The sequence below is a fragment of the Aythya ferina genome (assembly GCF_964211825.1).
Source record: "Aythya ferina genome assembly, chromosome: 3".
NCBI lineage: Eukaryota > Metazoa > Chordata > Aves > Anseriformes > Anatidae > Aythya > Aythya ferina.
Window position 1 is genome coordinate 963,063 of NC_140298.1, and position 17,106 is coordinate 980,168.

The 17,106-nt window shown below is 48.4% G+C and overlaps 2 protein-coding genes across 3 annotated transcripts in view; one reads left to right on the plus strand and one right to left on the minus strand.

Annotated features, from left to right (window-relative positions):
* Positions 1 to 10,689, plus strand: part of XRN2 (5'-3' exoribonuclease 2) — a 51,033-nt gene extending 40,344 nt beyond the window's left edge. Inside the window, exons 28-30 of one of the 2 annotated variants that reach the window (XM_084514299.1) lie at positions 82 to 142; positions 5,331 to 5,472; positions 9,883 to 10,689. In XM_084514299.1, coding sequence (XP_084370425.1) covers positions 82 to 142; positions 5,331 to 5,472; positions 9,883 to 9,945 — 266 coding nt within the window. In that variant the 3' untranslated portion in view covers positions 9,946 to 10,689. The remainder of the gene's footprint in view (positions 1 to 81; positions 143 to 5,330; positions 5,473 to 9,882) is intronic. The other variant, XM_084514300.1, reaches the window with a different exon arrangement.
* A 1,967-nt stretch (positions 10,690 to 12,656) lies between these two features.
* On the minus strand, positions 12,657 to 13,913 carry NKX2-4 (NK2 homeobox 4). The gene is made up of 2 exons (XM_084512940.1): positions 13,529 to 13,913; positions 12,657 to 13,412 (listed from the first exon to the last, which is right to left on the minus strand). The coding sequence occupies exons 1-2, from the start codon at positions 13,905 to 13,907 to the stop codon at positions 12,754 to 12,756; spliced, it is 1,038 nt and encodes a 345-aa protein (XP_084369066.1). The 5' UTR covers positions 13,908 to 13,913; the 3' UTR covers positions 12,657 to 12,753.
* Positions 13,914 to 17,106: the final 3,193 nt, after the last annotated feature.

Below are 17,106 nucleotides of genomic sequence, written 5' to 3' on the forward strand. Positions count from 1 at the left end.
AAAAGTGATGGAGTGTGGAAAATGGAGCGCAGTTCTTTTAAATATACTTATTCTGTTTTAACTTTTTGTTTTACCCTGTAGATCTTAGACCCCAAGATACTTGGCGAGGCCCTACACCTTTGTTTCAACAGACACCACAAAGGTAAGGCAGGTGGGACTGGTGTTTGGTTAGATGTGGCTAGGAGTATGTGCTTGTTCCTGTCAGGCTTCACAATATTTTTACTTCTGTTTTGAACTTGGTTGTTTAAATTTGTTCAAATCATGAGATACAACAGATTTTTAACGTTAATTAATGTCCCATGATTTATTTATGTTTATGAGTGCACTTTGCAGTGTTCATCCTTTAAAAGGTTTGAGTACTTTGTATTAAAAAAGGAAGGCAAAAACACTTTCCATTAAAACTCAGACTTCAAAATTAACTTTACTGTTGGTGCTTTGGTACCATTCTTGGTTCTTTGGCCTTTATCTTATTGAAGCTTTTGAGATACTATGAAATTGAACACAGAGAGCTTAAAACTGCATTAGATTTTGGACAGGCTAAACAAATTTCTTTTTAGGAGGGCTGTGGAGCTTAATGAGGCATAACTAATGGTGTTCCACTTTTATCGTTTCTGTGCCGCAACCACAGCATTAGTACAGACTAGCCATTGATTCTTGCTACAAACCTCTTGAAGTCCTAATCAGCTTCTTTGGTACAAGTTTTTCAGGCCTGACAAGCCTATTGTAGGGCAGTGTCACTGTAGGTCAGTAGTTATTAGTTGCCACTGAAAACAGTTTCTTTAACTACTTAAGACTGAACTGAATTAAATGCAGAAGGGACTCAGAGAAGGATTATGGAATCTGCAGTCCAATAAGTGCCATCGAATAGAAGGAATGTGACATGGTTTGATAATAAGGGATGTTTTACATGCGATCCTTCATTGATAGGTTGTATGCCCTTAAGTCAGGCTGACTTTACAAACTTAACCGTACCTGTGAAAGCTATGAATAATTATATTTGTTTGCATTTGTGGAAGAATAGGAGTATCTGTGAGATCCTCTGAAGTTTCTGCTCTTAGGCAGATTTTTTTCCTTTTTTTTTTTTTTTCCACATTTTTATTTGCAAATGTTAACCATTGAAAATATCAGCTTTAAAAGAATTTATTGAGCCCTCTGCTGTCACACTTGCCATGGCAACCATTTTGATCCCTGTGGAAGTTCAGCTCCCTTGTCCTGTGCTATGTCAACATGGCATATTGCATTATAATTGAATCTTGCATTAAGGACTTCAATATTAGTTTGTCCAGGAGAGTTGTTATCCCCACACCTTACATATATACAGTTTGTATATTGCCATTTTGTGAAATACTGCTACAGTTCTGTAATTATTTTTTACAGTGCTATACTTTTGCCATCTTATCAGGCTGTTTAATTTTGGAAAGTAGAAGAGTTTCTTGGTTCACACGCAAGTAGTTCCTTTCTGACAAATTCTGTTGTTTCCCACTTGAAACATATCTTTTTTGGTTTTATTTGCCATAGTGGTCTGTCTCTTCAGAATCTTGTCAGAGGATTCCTCCTGCACTTGGTTCATGCTATAATGTTGTTAGAAGTGATCACATGCTGTCCTGATACATTTTTGCAGACGTACAGTGCTGCTTGGAGAGCTTCATTCATGAATTAGAATTACAGCAGTGTATTTACAATGCTTTCCCCTCCTGTCTTGTATTTTGTTGCACCTCTGGGAGTTCATGAAAAGCACTAACTTGCCAGTCTTAGTGCTGAGGATAAGTAACTTTGCCATAGTTTTGGAATGTATTTGATTTGGGGAAGAAGGGTGTGCAAACAGATGCTTAGGGCTGACATTGAGTTAGTTGCCATACAGAGATAAGCATAGAGGTTTAAGCAAAAGTTTAAACATAAAGCTGCATCAGGGCTACCTACCTGTAAGAAAAAATGGTCAAACCAGTTGAACTCAGCCCACCCCAAAGAGTTTTCCAGTTTCCCACTTAATTCCCTGGCAGCTGCCAGGCCAGCAGTGGGCTGTGTGGTGCTGCACAGCTGCTGTTGTGTGCACTGCTGGCCCTGAGTCCATTGCTGTGTACTGCTGCTTCAGGTGCTCAAAAAGCAACCCAGAGCTGCATGGAATTTCTGTTCTCTGCCACTTAGACTCCCAGGAAGAAAGCAATGGAGGGAGAGGCCAGCCCCAGCTCCAGCCTTTTCAGATGAAGAGGGTTGACAGGAGGTTGCAATATACTTGATCAAGCAAGGGATAAGCGAGGAGCCTGTCCCTGCCAGAAAAGCTTTGAGCCTTTGTGCTTTTTCTGGGATAGAGTATTGCAGCTGTGGCTAAACTGGCTCTTCTTTCATAGGCCTGAGTGGAAAAAAAAAATCAATAGTGTAAAGGTTTTTCTTCATAATCCAGATGATCTTGTCTCCTGCATGAGATTTTCCTTTTCTTAAATTTAGGGATGCAATTCCATATATAGCAAGTTAAAATAGAATTGGTGAGTAGTTGTTGAACAGGACACCTTTCAGCATACTTGAAGGGAAACAGAAGGTTATTTTATATTCTTGCCTTCAATTTTTGTATATTTTCTACCAGTTTTCCTTCCTAATTGGAAGGTTGTAATCTAGTGGTTAAGCAAATCCTTTTGCCTAACCTGTTCGTAGAAGAAATCTCCTAGGAGGCTGACTTTGTAACACAGATATGCTTTACTATATAAAGTTTACTGAAACTGTATTTTAGCTATTCTGTCTGTATATGCATTAGTTTAATTATTAGTTGATGTAACTCTGGGCAGTGTATTTGTGTAACTCTGACAATATGGATTCAGGTGATATTTCAAATAGCACAATTTTTTGTTACCCACAAGGCACAACTTTACTGTGTACAAATCTCCACTCTCAGGTAACTTAAATCACTAATCAATGCATCTAATAGATGGACATAAAGTCAATTGCTATGAGACCTGTAGTTTCCTGAGTTGTTTACCCGATGATAATGTAAAATTTTGATTTATAAAAATAGGATATAGCTCAGTGAATTAAGAGCAGCAGAAAGGTGTAATCTGCTTTTCTGACTTTAAGATCAGAATATGTACTGCACCTTTTTTTTTTTTTTTTCCTACTACGTTTATCCCCGGGAACATGTAGTTCTAATTGATCATCACCAACTTCAGTGCCCTCCTTAAGAGGGCCTTGAGACTAAAATGCTAAATATACTGACTTTTCACTAAAAATCGCTTTGTAAAAATGAAACGTTTAAACTCTACACAAAATGCATATTAATGTCAAATTAAATTTGTTTTGAAATTTCCCATTCCAGGCATATAATAAAAGTTTTTGCCTGTTAATTTTCAGGGCTGAAATTATTTATCATAAAGACTTTGCCAAAGTCATAGAAACTGATGAATGACTGATAAACATCTAGAACTGGGGTTGTGTAGGTAATTCAATAGACTTTTTCTTAAGGCTGAGCAGTATATTCTTCCTGAAGAGCCTGCTGTCTTCTAAGAATAATGAAAAAATATTAATATTCAAAACAATCAAAAGGAATATCTTACATACAATACCGATTTTGAGTGGCCCCTGAAAGTATAATGTGCTGTGAAGTTCAAATATGATATTGCTCTTTCTAATGCATGATTCAGATAACATCATGCATTTCTAAACATCTCTGAAGCTAAAAATAAAAATGCACACTTCCGTGTTGCCATTTAGCTTTTGTGTGAGTTCATTTTTAGTACATTTGTGGCCCATCATGTTAATCAGTTGCATATTGATCAGGTTAGAGCAGTGCTTTTATAAGCAGGTATCATTTGTTTCATTTTGGAAAATGGTAGGGGGAGGGGGGGAGGTGTGTTTTGGTGGTGGTTTCTTTTTTCCTTTTTTTTTTTTTTTTTTTTTTTTTTTTTCAATTCAAAATTTAGCTCCATTCCATTTGGTGAAATTTGTCGCTCCCTCACTTGCCCAAAGCTGTGTTTGCTTGCCATGGTGCAGCTGACTACAACTACTGCCTTGGTCAGCCTCTTCCTGAGGTCATACCTCTTCCTTGAACTGCGTGTGTGTTCAAAAGTAGATATCAAACTCAGCCTCTGGGTAAGGTTGTTTGTCCAAAGCTGCAGTCCTACCAATTTACTCGAACAAATCTAGGGAAGGATTCTTCAAAGACAAGCAAAGCAACTCTCAGAAGTGCAGCAGGTAAATATGAAACGCAGTGCTCATGCTCAGTGTGTTCCCACTGCTGTCTCTCAACAGGCTATCCACACACTGTTCAACAGGCTCTCTTAAACAGGGGTCAAAAAAGATTAACTGTTTCAACTAGCCAATAGTTGTCCATTACAACAATATATTCTACTGCAAAGCACAACTGCTATGAATTCCGTAAGGAATTGTACCCTCACCAGTGCTTAGCTTTAAAGATTATATCGTGGCTATATCATTTTTCTAAATATTTTTAATCAAACAACGATTTGATGTATTATACCTGTTGCTTTATAATTGTAATGTTAGAATAGGTGCTTGAAGGCAATTAAAACATTTCTTGCTGTTAGTAATCCGGGATGGCAAACTAGGTTATAATGGATGTTGAATTTGCGTTCCCATATAAACTGTACACCAAATGTCAGTCAGTCCATGCCAATTAGTGCTTATGTTGCTAGGTCACCATGGTCAATTGAAAACGGCATCAATAGAACTTGAAAAGGTTTCTTCCCGATCGGACCTTCTGACATATTGAGCAGAATAATGGATGGGAAAAAGCAGCCAAGGCCCCTACCCTAGATTCAGAATACTCGCAGTAAGAATTCATTTGCAACCTGCAATTAACTAGAAAGAATGGACTCCCAGAAAGAGTCTGGACATTTAGAAAAGAAAGCCTCATTCTCCTGTATTGCACATGTTTACTCTTTGGATGGTGTGTTACGTTTAGCTAACTTGATGATATCTGGGTTTTAATCAACATTCAAGATCACTGTGGATGAACTGGCAAATTTGCCTCTAAAATAAACGATGGACAGAATCCTTTCAAGGAATTTGAAAAATATGTGGGTTGTAAAGTTGCTTATGGTAATGCATGGGTCTGTAACGTCTGAGCTGTGGTGACGGAAGCAGGGAGCAAATGTGGCCATTTCGTAAGAGAACCTCAGAAGTTGTTTTTTTTTCCCCTATTTGTCTCCAGTGATGTTGCCATCTGCAGTACCACTGCAGGAGTGGTTGGATGTGACAGAGTTCAACTCTGAGGCAAATGGCAGCATGCATCAAACTAGGATGTAGAAATTTAGATTTTGTAGTATGAAACTCTAACCCTGCGAGTTAAGCTCATGCTGCAGTGTGTTTCTTCTCTCTTATAGAACTGCTGGAGCTGCCCCTCTGCTTGCCTGGAACCGCGTGCTGCCATCCCAAAGTCAGTATCAGCCGGGTCAGTACCAAGGGCTGGGCGGACCAATGAGTTACCCGCAGAGACCTGAAGATCGAATGGACAGGGGAAGACAGGTATGAAAACATTGCCTGATTTTTTCCTTGTTTTGCTCTCCTCCTGAGTAACACTTTCATGCTGTGTGGCAGAAGGGTGTGAGCGCAGCATAGGTGGGCCTTCCTGAGCTGGTTTTAGTCTGATAGCTATGTCACCAGTGCAAGTACTGACAAATAAGCTTCCCCTCCTTGTCCAGTCCCTCTGCGGGTGCTTGTGGCAAAAGGCCCATGCCATCGTTGTGCTGCTGCTGCTTTTCATTAAAACCAGATCAAGTGTGTTACCAAGTCATACACGTCTTGCTGCTTGAGAAAATATAAGCTATCGTTATCTTTTTTGAAAAACTGTTTAAATGTTAGACTCTGGTGGCCAGAGAGATAAACATGACTGTGAGAGTACACGTGAAAATAGCTTTGTGTGGTTAAATGAAAACAAGCAAACACAGTAAGAGGACCTCAGCCAAAATTATAGGTAGCTTTGTCATCAGTTCCTGAAAATGCAACAGAATTAAAATACTTAAAAGCAGCAGCTTGTTTTGCTTATGAGATATTTCTTGTGTGTGTATGATCCCAGTAAAAATATAATTTGAATACACCTGTGTGCTAGAAACTTTGGCATTACCATGCTATTTTCTAGTTTTAAATAAATTTCAGATATTTATATTAAACTTCATATTCTGTCGATGTTTTTGTAAATCAGAACTAACGGGGGAAGAGAAAGAACACTCAGCTGCTTGCTTACAGCACTATTTCCCAGTCTTTATATGGAAACTGAGGCACAAGCAACTCGAAATTTGCTTTCTGTTGGGACCTGGTTCTTTGGCTACCTCTCATAAACGTGCTCCAGACAAGTCACTTTTTAGTTTTATGATCTTAGTTTTCTTTTTCATCATCCCAGTCTGCAAACACGTGTTACACGGTGTGATGCAGAGTCAGATCTGGTGATTGATTTCTCAAGTTTTCTCCTATTTTTCCATGCTTCTGGAAGCATATAGTGATTTTCATGTAGGTCAGAATTCTGTCCTGTGGTGTGTGTTGGATAACATCCCAATCTCCATTGCTTATGCAGCGCAGGGGCTGCAAGCACAATCCATTTAAAACGTAATGTCACACAGCACACTGAAGTCTTACAACATTTTTACGACTTTTGATTCGTTGTCCACTTCATGTTTTTACTTTTCTGACTGGGAGACTCGGGTAGCATGATCTATCACCACCACTTTTGCACCATGACATTGTTACAGTCTGGGTTTTGTAAGGCAGCCAGTGTAAAAAGACAGGTACTGTCAAACCTGGTCTGTAACAGAAGAGCCTTTGCCGAGGAAGCTTTCTACAGAGTGCCATGTGCTTCTGTGTCTGGTGCAGATTGTCAGAACAGCAGCCCAGCAGAAGCAGCCTGCGAGCCACTAATACCATTCTCAGCATTGTCTGCTGGCTGCCGGATTACATGTTGCTGCTGAAAAGATCTATAGCCAGCAAGCAGCCTGCCCTGGTGCTCCCAACTCTTAAACTCTTGTTTGGCTCTGCCCTTGTTAGCAGCAGTGAGATTCCCTCCTTCACCCCTCCCCAACTCCTACCCTGAAGCATTTTAGCGCCAGGGAGGTTTTTAAGACAGGAGTAAGGCTTGTCTCCAGTTCATTCAGTTGTGATACTGGTGTTGCAGCAGGAAACGAGAGGCAAGTATACCATGCGCTCTTCCTCTTGCTGTAAACAAAATTAGGCAGGGTGTGTTGTGATCACTAAGCCTTAGTGGGGAAATGGTGCTCTAGGCAGGGGTTGAATCCTGGTTGTGTTGCCCAACTTGTCCTCAGTAGTTTTTCTCAGTATATTTGACACTTGGGTAAGGTATGTTGAGAGGATCAGTTTTCAAAAATCTTTCTTTTTGAGTTACTCTGGTTTAGTCAAAACACTGGAGACAAAGAAATAAATGCATAATTGCTTTAATACCTAATTGAAAAGTCTGTCTGCTACAACATACCACCCTGCTCCTTCATCCTAAGTAGAGTAGGTGGGTATTTTGGGGAGAGAAATCGGCACTGAGGCTAGTTTGTTTCTGACCATAAATCTTAGTGAATAGCAGTTGCAGCTGGACGAGGCAAAAATGAGCAGGAATTGCCTTAGAGGAAGGTCTGCAGCATGGGCACAGGGAGGGCACCCAGCTGGTCCCACCTGGGAGGGCATATTGTGGCGGAGACCTCGGGGCACCCAGGCATCCGCAGCCTGCAGGACTGACCAGGCTGGCTGTGGCATGCAGCCTCTACCCACACAGCTCTCTAGGGGCTTGCCACCTGAACGGTTAAGTAGGAAGCATGATGCTGGTAATAGTGTAGCTCTGCCCAAAATGTAATTCACCTGTCATTAGCATGGGATGTATCTGCTGGATCGTATTTTGAAGTTACAGCTGCGTGGTTTTATTTGTATTTGTGGCGTGATGGTTATTAAGGAAAAGTATTTCTGGCCAAGTGAATTTGCTTCCTTAAAAAATAAATTATTAGCAATTATGTTGCTTTCCAGCTGTTTTTGATCTCCTTTTTAATTTTTGTTGCTAGTACTTTTTGTGTTAATTTTAAAACTAACTTTAAGATGTCATTATTTCCTTGGGGCTGACAGCAATGGAGTAAAATTAGAAGCTACCTGAAAGGGTTTAGGGTGCAAAACCAATAACTGAATGTAGCATTGCTGCCTGTAAATTTCAAAGCTTTAAAGCCTTGAAAAGGGATTCAAGTGGAAGTGGTGACACATAGCAGCATAAATAATTATCTTTGGTACCTTTCACCTCTGAATTCTTTTTTACAGCATACAGAACATGGCCTGAAGAGGTTAATAAACGCGCTGCTACAAAGTGCTTACAAAATTAATGCAACTGCCATGGATATAGGCTGCTCAGTGATAGTGTGTGTTTGTCGGTGTCTTTGAGGTGTTCAGAGAAATAAAGAATAAATCCGATCGTGTTGCTCAGATGTTTGACATCGTGATTTTAGCCTGTAATAATACGTAACCGAGTGTCCAGATAAATTCCTTGTGTAGCTGGTACAAGCGCTCCTATGCTGCACTTCTGTGCACATGCTGGCAGGGATCTCCGCTGCTCATGCAACTGCAAGGATTATTCAAGGGTTACAATCGACTTGGTTTTTAATTGATTACAATTAAAACCAAACAGACCATCTTCCTGTGAGTGGAAGCAGTATCTTCTGTGCATCTCTTCTGAGATTCTGTTAATAATAGGGTGTAAAAAATTGTTTTCTGTTGAGAAAGTCCTTTTTGATTGTCTGATGCAAACATGCTGCAGCTCACCCTGCTGTCACTGGTTTGCTCGCTGTCTTGCCAGTTTCAGTGGTTGTCTCTGTGCCCCCATAGGGCTGGCCAGGGTGCAGATGGATTTCTCTTTTAAAGCAGGGAGTGAAGCCCTCCTCGCCACCCCTGGCCATGCCCCATCCCACCGTGTCCTCCCCCCAGAAAAGCAAAGCCTCTATAGCTATTGTCAGCAGAATGAACTTTCTGGTCTCTGCAACAGATCAGGTTTTAAAATCATTTGAAGTGTTTCAAGGGGACATCTTTTTTTATTAAATTTTCCAACAGTTTTTTACGCTGGATAATTGTAAATCAGATCACTGTCAGATCTAAATTTAAATAGAAAAATGTATCTAATGTGCAATAATTTCCAATGTGACATTTTGGGATAATTCACCTATAACTTAAAATGAGTGAGTGCTAAAAAATGCTGCTTCTCTAACAAAAACAGTTTCTTTTTTTTCGTAAAGATACCTGTCAGTAATAATGTCCAACTTGTTTTAGCATAGGATTGCTTATAACTAAAACAAAAAATGAGTAGTCAAGGGAATTTTTTCTCCACAAAATAATAAAAATAAACCTGCCTAATCCTGCTAACAGCATACAGGCATCACTGGTAATTTAGTTCAGAAAAATTACACTTAGACCGTTTGTCTTTGTAAAGAAAAAGTGCATATACTGCAAAACCCACATTTCTGTAGGATTTAAAAATTGGCATTTCAGATCTGCCCATCAGGTGTGGGTTTTGTATGTTGTTGGGTTTTTTTTTCCGCTTTGTACCTTTTTGTTCCCAGTATTGCTGAAAGCCAGGAGTACGCAGTGGTGGTGTAGCTTGGAAGGAGCCTGTCATTGGTGCTGTCTTGTGATGGTTTTATTTCTTATTTAGAAACTATGCTGCTCCCACAGCACAAACGTAAGCATGGGGTTGGTGCTGTCCAGAGTTGCTCTCCTTTAGTGGAAGTTAAAGCTTGTGCTTTCAGGAGAGTGTCTGGAAACGCTGTGAAGAGATGGTCAGCTCCATCAGCGGTACCTTTCTGTGTAAAGGATGCATTGTTTCATTTTTGTATGGCGCCTAAAGCTCAGCTAACTTGTTTACTATGATGTTAATCCAAAAAATAAATGCTTGCTTTTGTTTGTTTGTAGGCATATGGCCCCGGGAGGCCCTACCCGCTGCCACCTCCCTCAGGAAGATACAGCTGGAATTAGCTTTTGACTTTTTTTTTTTTTTTTTTTTAAGTATAGAAAACGTCTGTTGTTTTTGTTCTTTTATTAATTGGAAGGGGGGGAATGGAATCCTGTAGTTTAAAACTATGATACTTGTTTTAAACGTGCACATTTCTTACTGAATTGATTACTTTGAGGGGTGGGGGGCAGGGGCTGTGTCGCTTTGAAATAGTGTATTGCAAAATACGAGTAAACTAGATTTGCTAATTTGCTTGTGAGACATTTGATGAGGTAGGAGTGCTGTTTTGTCTTTATTATGTGTACAAGCTGTGCTTAGCTATGCCTGTCAATTTGAACTCCAAACATCCTTTACTTCACACATAAGAGCCTGAAGCCAGACACGGAGTTTTAAAGAATGCACAGAAATCGGATTTTATTAACTCTAGGAAGACACAGCAGGCAGTCTGGGGAACACGATGTTTAAAGGCAAGTCTGTCAGTATTCCTTATAAGATGCTTCTTTGAATTTCTCATAAAAAGAAGAGATTTTTGGACTTTGTAGTTAAAACATTTCAACTTTTACAACTTGTGCCTGTTTTCGACTTCTGTTATTGTAACATAAACAAGCACAGAAGGTGTATTTGTTTGTTTTGATAGATAATTTAAAATCGCTCCCAAGTATGGAGTTTCCATTCATTTTTAGTACTCTTTCTAGGGGTTTCCATGTGAGTGTACCAAATCAGTAAATATTTTTATTTGCTTTATAAAGTGGCTTTTGAAATTCTAAGCTGTATCGAGTGGTTTATTTCTTTCCCCCTCCAGAACACTTTTGTATCTGTGTATATGCGCACACATTCCCTGTTATTTATTCAAAAAAAAAAAAAAATTGCATGCAGCCTCCACAATAGTTAGTAAAACCTTTGTTTATTCAAAAACTCAGCAGCTTTCTGCTAACAGTAGAGCATCCAGGTAAGGTGAGCAGGTTAAAGCTGATAACCTCTCTCTTGGTTGTGCCACCTAACCTTTTTTCATTAAACACGCGTATCATATCTACCAGTAAATGTGGAAGTTTTGCCCGCAGGGGTGTAATAAAAGGGTGCTTCTTTAGCTGTCTCCTTGGAGTGGTTTTCAGCCCCTTCCTCCGTGGGCCCAGATGTTGATCACCAGCACCAAGGAAAAAGCCCAGACTGCTGTAACCTTGGGAGGAAGAAATCACAAAACTGGATTCATTATTTTCAAGTGATTGAGGTGGAGTGGAATCCTTCATTGTAATGCAAAGAGTTGCCGTCTTGCATGGACCTGGAAAATGCTCGCAGCGGCCTCTTTATGCGCAAACCTTTAGGTCTCAGAAATAAATTTTGCTTCTCGGGTGGTACAAAACCGGTGGCAAACGCCAATGCTCGTGCAAAGGTGGTGGCCGGGAGCGAGGCTGGTCACAGGAGCGGATGCCCCTGCTCCTGGGGAAGGACCCGGGCTGCAACCCCCGGCTCTCCATGCCGGGCGAGCCGCGTCGGGGTGGGATGCGCCCGCGGTGGGGTGAGGTGGGGTCCCCCTGCCCGGCTCTCCGCCCCCCGGGAGCAGGTTTCGGATGGGCTCCGCGCCGCCGCCGCCGGCGGGGATGACCCGGCCCGAAATCCGTTTTCTCCGGCCCAGAATCGACCCCGTGCGGCTCTCTGGGCCCGGGGTAGGGCCGCTACGCAATCGGGAGTGCGGCGCGGAGCGGGGGTGGCCGCGGTCTGGGAGCGGGCGGCAGGGGCAGAGCTGACGGCGGGGGCCGCGGGTGGGCGCCGGGAACGAAGCGGCGAACTCCTCAGAACAACGTTTCCTTTTATTGGTAAAAGGAGAGAGAGCAGAGAAAGAAAGAAGAAGGTAAAAAAAAAAAAAGGAAAAAAACGGAGGAGAAAGTACAAAGGAACAAAAAAAAATATAAAAGGAAAAAAAGGAAAAGGGAAAAAAGAGGAAGGAAAAGAAAACAAATAAAAAAAAGAAAATAAGGAAAAAGAGAAGCCATCGGAAGCTTCCGAGCTGCGCTTCTCGGCGCGCCCGCGGGGCAGGCGCGGCCCCGTCCCGTCGGGTCCCGTCCCCTCAGGTGCCCTCGGGCAGCCTGGGCCCGGCCGGGACCCGCAGCGGCTCCGCGACGCCGCGGCCCCGGCTCCCGACGGAGGCGCGGGGCCTGCCCGCGCACCGCTACCGAGCCGTCCTAAGAACGAAGAAAAGTTTCTCCCCCGCGATCCGGGCAGCGAAGCTCCAAGGCTTTCCGCCCCCGCCGCTGCGGGCCTGCCGCGCTTTGTCCCCGGGCTGAGAGCGGCCGCGGCCCGGCGCGCCCCGTCCTCCAAAGACAGCGGCTGCTCGCACTGCCCGCCGCCTCCTCGGCCTCGGGTTACAATTCCATTTACCTTCAATCAAATAATGATGAAATTGCACTTCAGGGGCACCCTTATAAAATTAATTCTGCCGAGATAAGTTGCACTTCAGAGGATTTATTGTTGACGGTCAATGGGTCTGTAAGGTGTAAGCGCAGCGGCTCTGGCCCCCGAGCGCAGTTTGCTTCCGCCGCCGGAGCGGGACCGGGCGGGGAGCGGGGCGCGGATCCCCCTCGCCGCCTGCCCGCCACATCGGGGCCGCCCCGCCGGGGCACAGCGCCGCGCACACCCCCGGCCGTGCCCGCTCCGCCGCCCGCTTCCGGGTGAAGCCCGTCTGCCAAGCCCCAGAGCGTCTAAAAATGAACGGGGCCGGGGTGGGGGGGAAGGGAGGTAGGGGCGGGAGGCACGGACGAGATCGGGAGGCGGTGGCCCGGAGGTGCCGTCGGGGCCCGGTCGCGGGGTCTACGCCGGGGGCGGCACGGGGGCGATTACCACGTCCTGCCGTACAGCAGGTTGGGGCTGACCATGCCGCCGCTGTAGTCGACACCGACCGAGTCCATGGGGGCCAGGGGGGGCACCTGGCCATGCAGCGCCGGCGGGCTGGGCGAGAGCTCCTCCAGGTCGGCTGCCTGCCCCAGGGAGCCGGGGTGCGGGTGTGTGGCGGCGGCGGGCAGCGCCCCGCCGGAGCCGCCCGGGGGCGCGGGCGCGGGCTGCCCGGGGGCCGGGGTGCCGCTGCCCGGCGGCGGGCAAGGCTTGCCGTCCTTCACCAACACGGGCACGGCGACGCGGCGCGGCGAGTGCTGCTGGCAGAGGCCGCCGGCGCCGTCGGGGTGCAACTGCTGGGCGGCCGCCTTGTCCTTGGCCTGGCGCTTCATCTTGTAGCGGTGGTTCTGGAACCAGATCTTCACCTGCGTGGGCGTCAGGTGGATGAGGCTGGCCAGGTGCTCCCGCTCGGGCGCCGACAGGTACTTCTGCTGCTTGAAGCGGCGCTCCAGCTCGTAGACCTGCGCCTGGGAGAAGAGCACCCTCCTCTTCCTCCGCGGGGCCGCGTGCAGCGGCACGATGGCCTTGGCGCCCTCGGCGATGCCGCTCAGGCCGCCCATCCCGGCCACGTTCATCCCCGCCGACGGGCCCATGAACCTGGAGACTGGGCGGGACGCGCGGCTCAGGGCCGGCGGCCGCCCCGTCAGGGGGCAGCGGCCGCCCCCGCCCGCCGCCGCCGCCCGCCGCCCCCGCCCGCCGCCGCCCCGCGCCCGCACTTACTGCCGGGGTACCGGGGGTCGCCGCCGGCCCCGTACCAGCCGCCGCCCGCCGCCGCGCCGCTCCTCATGCCCTCGGGGTAGGCGGGCAGCTCGCCCACGTTGCCCAGGCCGCCGTTGCAGTAGCCCCCGACGGCTCCGTGCGGGAACTGGGACACGCCGTGCGGCATGTGGTAGGCGGCCGCCCCGGCGGGGCCCGCCACGACGTGCTGCGGGACGGTGGCGGCGGCGGCGGCGGGCACCGGCGGCTGCCGGTAGGGCCCCAGCGGCGCGCCCAGCCCGGCCGCGCCGTCCATGCCGCCGAACTTCTTGTAGCTCTCCTCCATGGGGCTGAGGATGTCGGTGACCGAGAAGGGCGTCGTGTGCTTGGGGCTCAGCGACATGGCGGGGCGGGGCGGGCCGTGCGCTCCCGCCGCCACCGGCGAGCCGTGCGCTGGCGAGGCGCGGCGGCCACCAGCCCCTGGCCGCCCGTAGCTCGCCGTTTCTTTTAGCCCGGCGCCAGCTTTACGCCAGACCCGGGGGGGCGGAGCGAGCGCGCCCGGAGGGGGACAGCGGCGGCGGGCGGCCCCGTCCCCTCCCCGCCGCCGGGCAGCGCCCCCGCCTCCCGCCCCGGCCCCCTCCTCCCGGCCATTGTCCTGCGGCCGCCGACGGGCTCTTAAGCTCGGCCGCCCCGGGGCACCGCCAGAGCGGCTCCGGCCCGGCCCTTCCCGCAGCCCGCAGCCCGCGCCCGTAAGTACCTGCGGCGGGGCGGGCGGGAGGCGAGGAGCGGAGCAGCCCCCCGGACCCGGACCCCGGACCCCCGCCGCTCCCCGAAGCGCCCCCCGAAGCGCCGCCGCCGCGGATCGGCCTCAGGACGGCGCGGCCCCGACGGCGCGGTCCCCGCTGCGGCCGGGAGGGCACGCACCGGGGAGCGCCGCTGCCGAGAGGGTCCGAATCCCCGCGCAGGAGGCCGCTCGGCGCCGTTTGTAGGTGGTCGGGTTGGAGACCTTCTGGTTTTATTTTTTGTTGCTGTCGTTCGTTCGTTCGTTTGTTCGTTCGTTTTGCGACAACGAAATGTCCCCTCCGGGCTGCCGCAGCCTCCGAGCCGGAGCTGGGCCGCGTTCCCCTCGCTCCGGGCTGGGGCGGCGAAGCCTGCTGCGCCGTCGGAGGCCGAGCGCTGCCTGTCCCTCCGGCCCGCTTGCGGACGGGGAGCCCGGGGCGCTGCTGGACCCTTCCCCGCCGCCCGCAGCCGAACTTCCCCGGGCCGGGACGCGGGAGTTGCGCGCCGTCGGGGCGGGCGGGCAGGGGCCGCAGTCGGGCTCCGCTCCCTCCTCCGGGCGACGGGGCGGCCGCGCCGTGCCCAGCCCTGCGCCCGGTGTGCGGACATCTGCACGCGGAGGGGCGGCGGGGCCCTCGGGACCGGGACCGGGACCGGCCCGTTCCGCACCAGCGCGGCCCCTCGGCGGGAGCGAGGCGTGGAGCGGGGCGTGCTCCCGACCGGCTGCTCTCAGGCCCCTGATGTGCGCACGGCAGCTCCGGTACGTGGTGAGGCTGCTGCGTGCCATTGGGCTGCTCCACGTCCACTGCCCCCACTGCCCTGCCCGGGTGTCCCTGCCGTGCCCTGTGCCAGGGGATTTTCCCTTCCCCAAGCCCCATCCTTTTCCTGACACCTTGGGGAGAACACGACAAGATAAAACACCCCAGAGGAGAGCTCTGTGTAACCTTCATGCCCCCCCCAAACCCTGAGGACCCTGGTGCCGCGCAGTATTGAACACATCCACAGCTCTGCGTGCTTTGCCGCTTTTGCAGGTTTGGCTGTCTGAAACTCACGCTCCCCAGCCAAGTTTACCTGCAACACTTTATTCAATTCCAGTTTTTCCAGAGATTAGGCACAATTCCTGGTGCTTGCATTTTATTTTTTTTTCCTGGTGCACCTTTCTTCCCCTCCACATCCCACCTGCCTTGGCTTAGTTGCAGGTGGGGGCCTGGGGCTGGTGGGGCCATGGGCTGGGCTTGGCTGGCTGCCCAAAGGGCACCCAGGGCATGAGGGCCAGGTGTCAGCACCAGAGCTGGGCTGGGTCCCCAGCATCCCAAAAACAGGGCATTTCCAGGTGCCAGCAGAGCAGTTGCTTTGCACATGGGCTGCTGGGCAGCCTTGTAGCTCAGCTCCTGCTCCACCAGAGTCTTCCTCAGAAGGCTGGCAGTTACACCCATGTTTTAGATTTTGTTTCAGTCATTTTATCATTTTGTTCTGCTTTGTTCCATGTGTTCTGTCTGCCTCCTGAGGCTGGCCCCCTTCTGGAGCACGTCCCCTACTCTTCGGCAGTCCCACTGCAGACAGTGGATGCTGGATGCTTCCCCCACCTGGAGGGGGTCCCCTGACTCACGGCCCCTCTGCAACACAGCCCGAGCCCCCAGGCAGGCAGGGGATGGCAGAGTGGAGTGGCTGAGCTGGTCTGGGATGCCGACATGAGCCCATGGCAGCTGCTTCGGGGCTGCGTGGCTGGGCAGGACATGAACCTGGCAATTGGGCCGGGGCCTCAGGGTCCCATGCAGCTGATGTAACCTGATGGGGAGCCGTTGAGCCAGGCACAGGGCTGGTAGCATTGCAGAGACAGGCCACAAACGGTGTGGAAGGGGTGGGCTGGGCAAGAAGGGGCCCCACAGGCCAGAAGTGCTGCTGGGAGAAGTGGGAGGGGGAGCATGGAAAGGGGGCAAGGTCCCCAGGGGCTGCGGCACCCCCAGGATGAGTGCAGCCACCACAATGCCATGCCTGCTCACGCCGGGAGCACCCCTGGTTCTTATTAATAAATGAAGCACTTTGACAAGGCCAGTGTGAAATACCTGGTCCCAGTTCAAATGAAACATGGAGGTGATTTTTCCCTTAGCTGTTTTACTTTAGCAGAAACCTGGTACATTTATTTGTTTCCTTTCGATTTCAGTGACTCTGGCTTTGCCAATGGGAAAAAATATTTAATTTCTTTAAAATATGTTTGACCAATGCTAATGAAAATCCAATTAATAAGGCAAAAGTTGCGGACAAAAAAAAAAAAAAAAAAAACAAAAAAAAAAACACCTTAAAGTCATTCTCATTTATAAAAATGTATATTCTTCTACCTTAATCAGTCATTATCTAGAAGTGGCATGCAAAAGTGGACTGTTTCCTTCCAGAGCATGGGAAGGTCTAGTTGCAGAATTTAAGCTAAATGCTTTCAAAAGAAGATTTTTAAAAAAGATATACAAAATGCAATAAGGGTGACTGATAGAAAAGCACCTACCAAGAAGTCAAACTATTAGGTTTTAATTTTTTTGAGTTATTTCCATAGCTTCTTGATTACACATGTAGCCCCAAAGGTCACTGTTACTTAAAGCTGTGGGAGTGCAGGTGTCATTTCAGAAACCAGTTTGTCTTTCTGATAATAATGACATACTTTGGCCATACGGCACTCATTTCCACAGATAAGTTGTTCTTGCTATTTTAGACTGTGTGTATTACAGTAAAGATATTGACCTTGGCAAGACACAATTGACATATAGATAGAGGCTGATTTTTTTTTTTTGTCATTTTTCAATAATCCAGTATAAATGCTAATTTATTTCCGT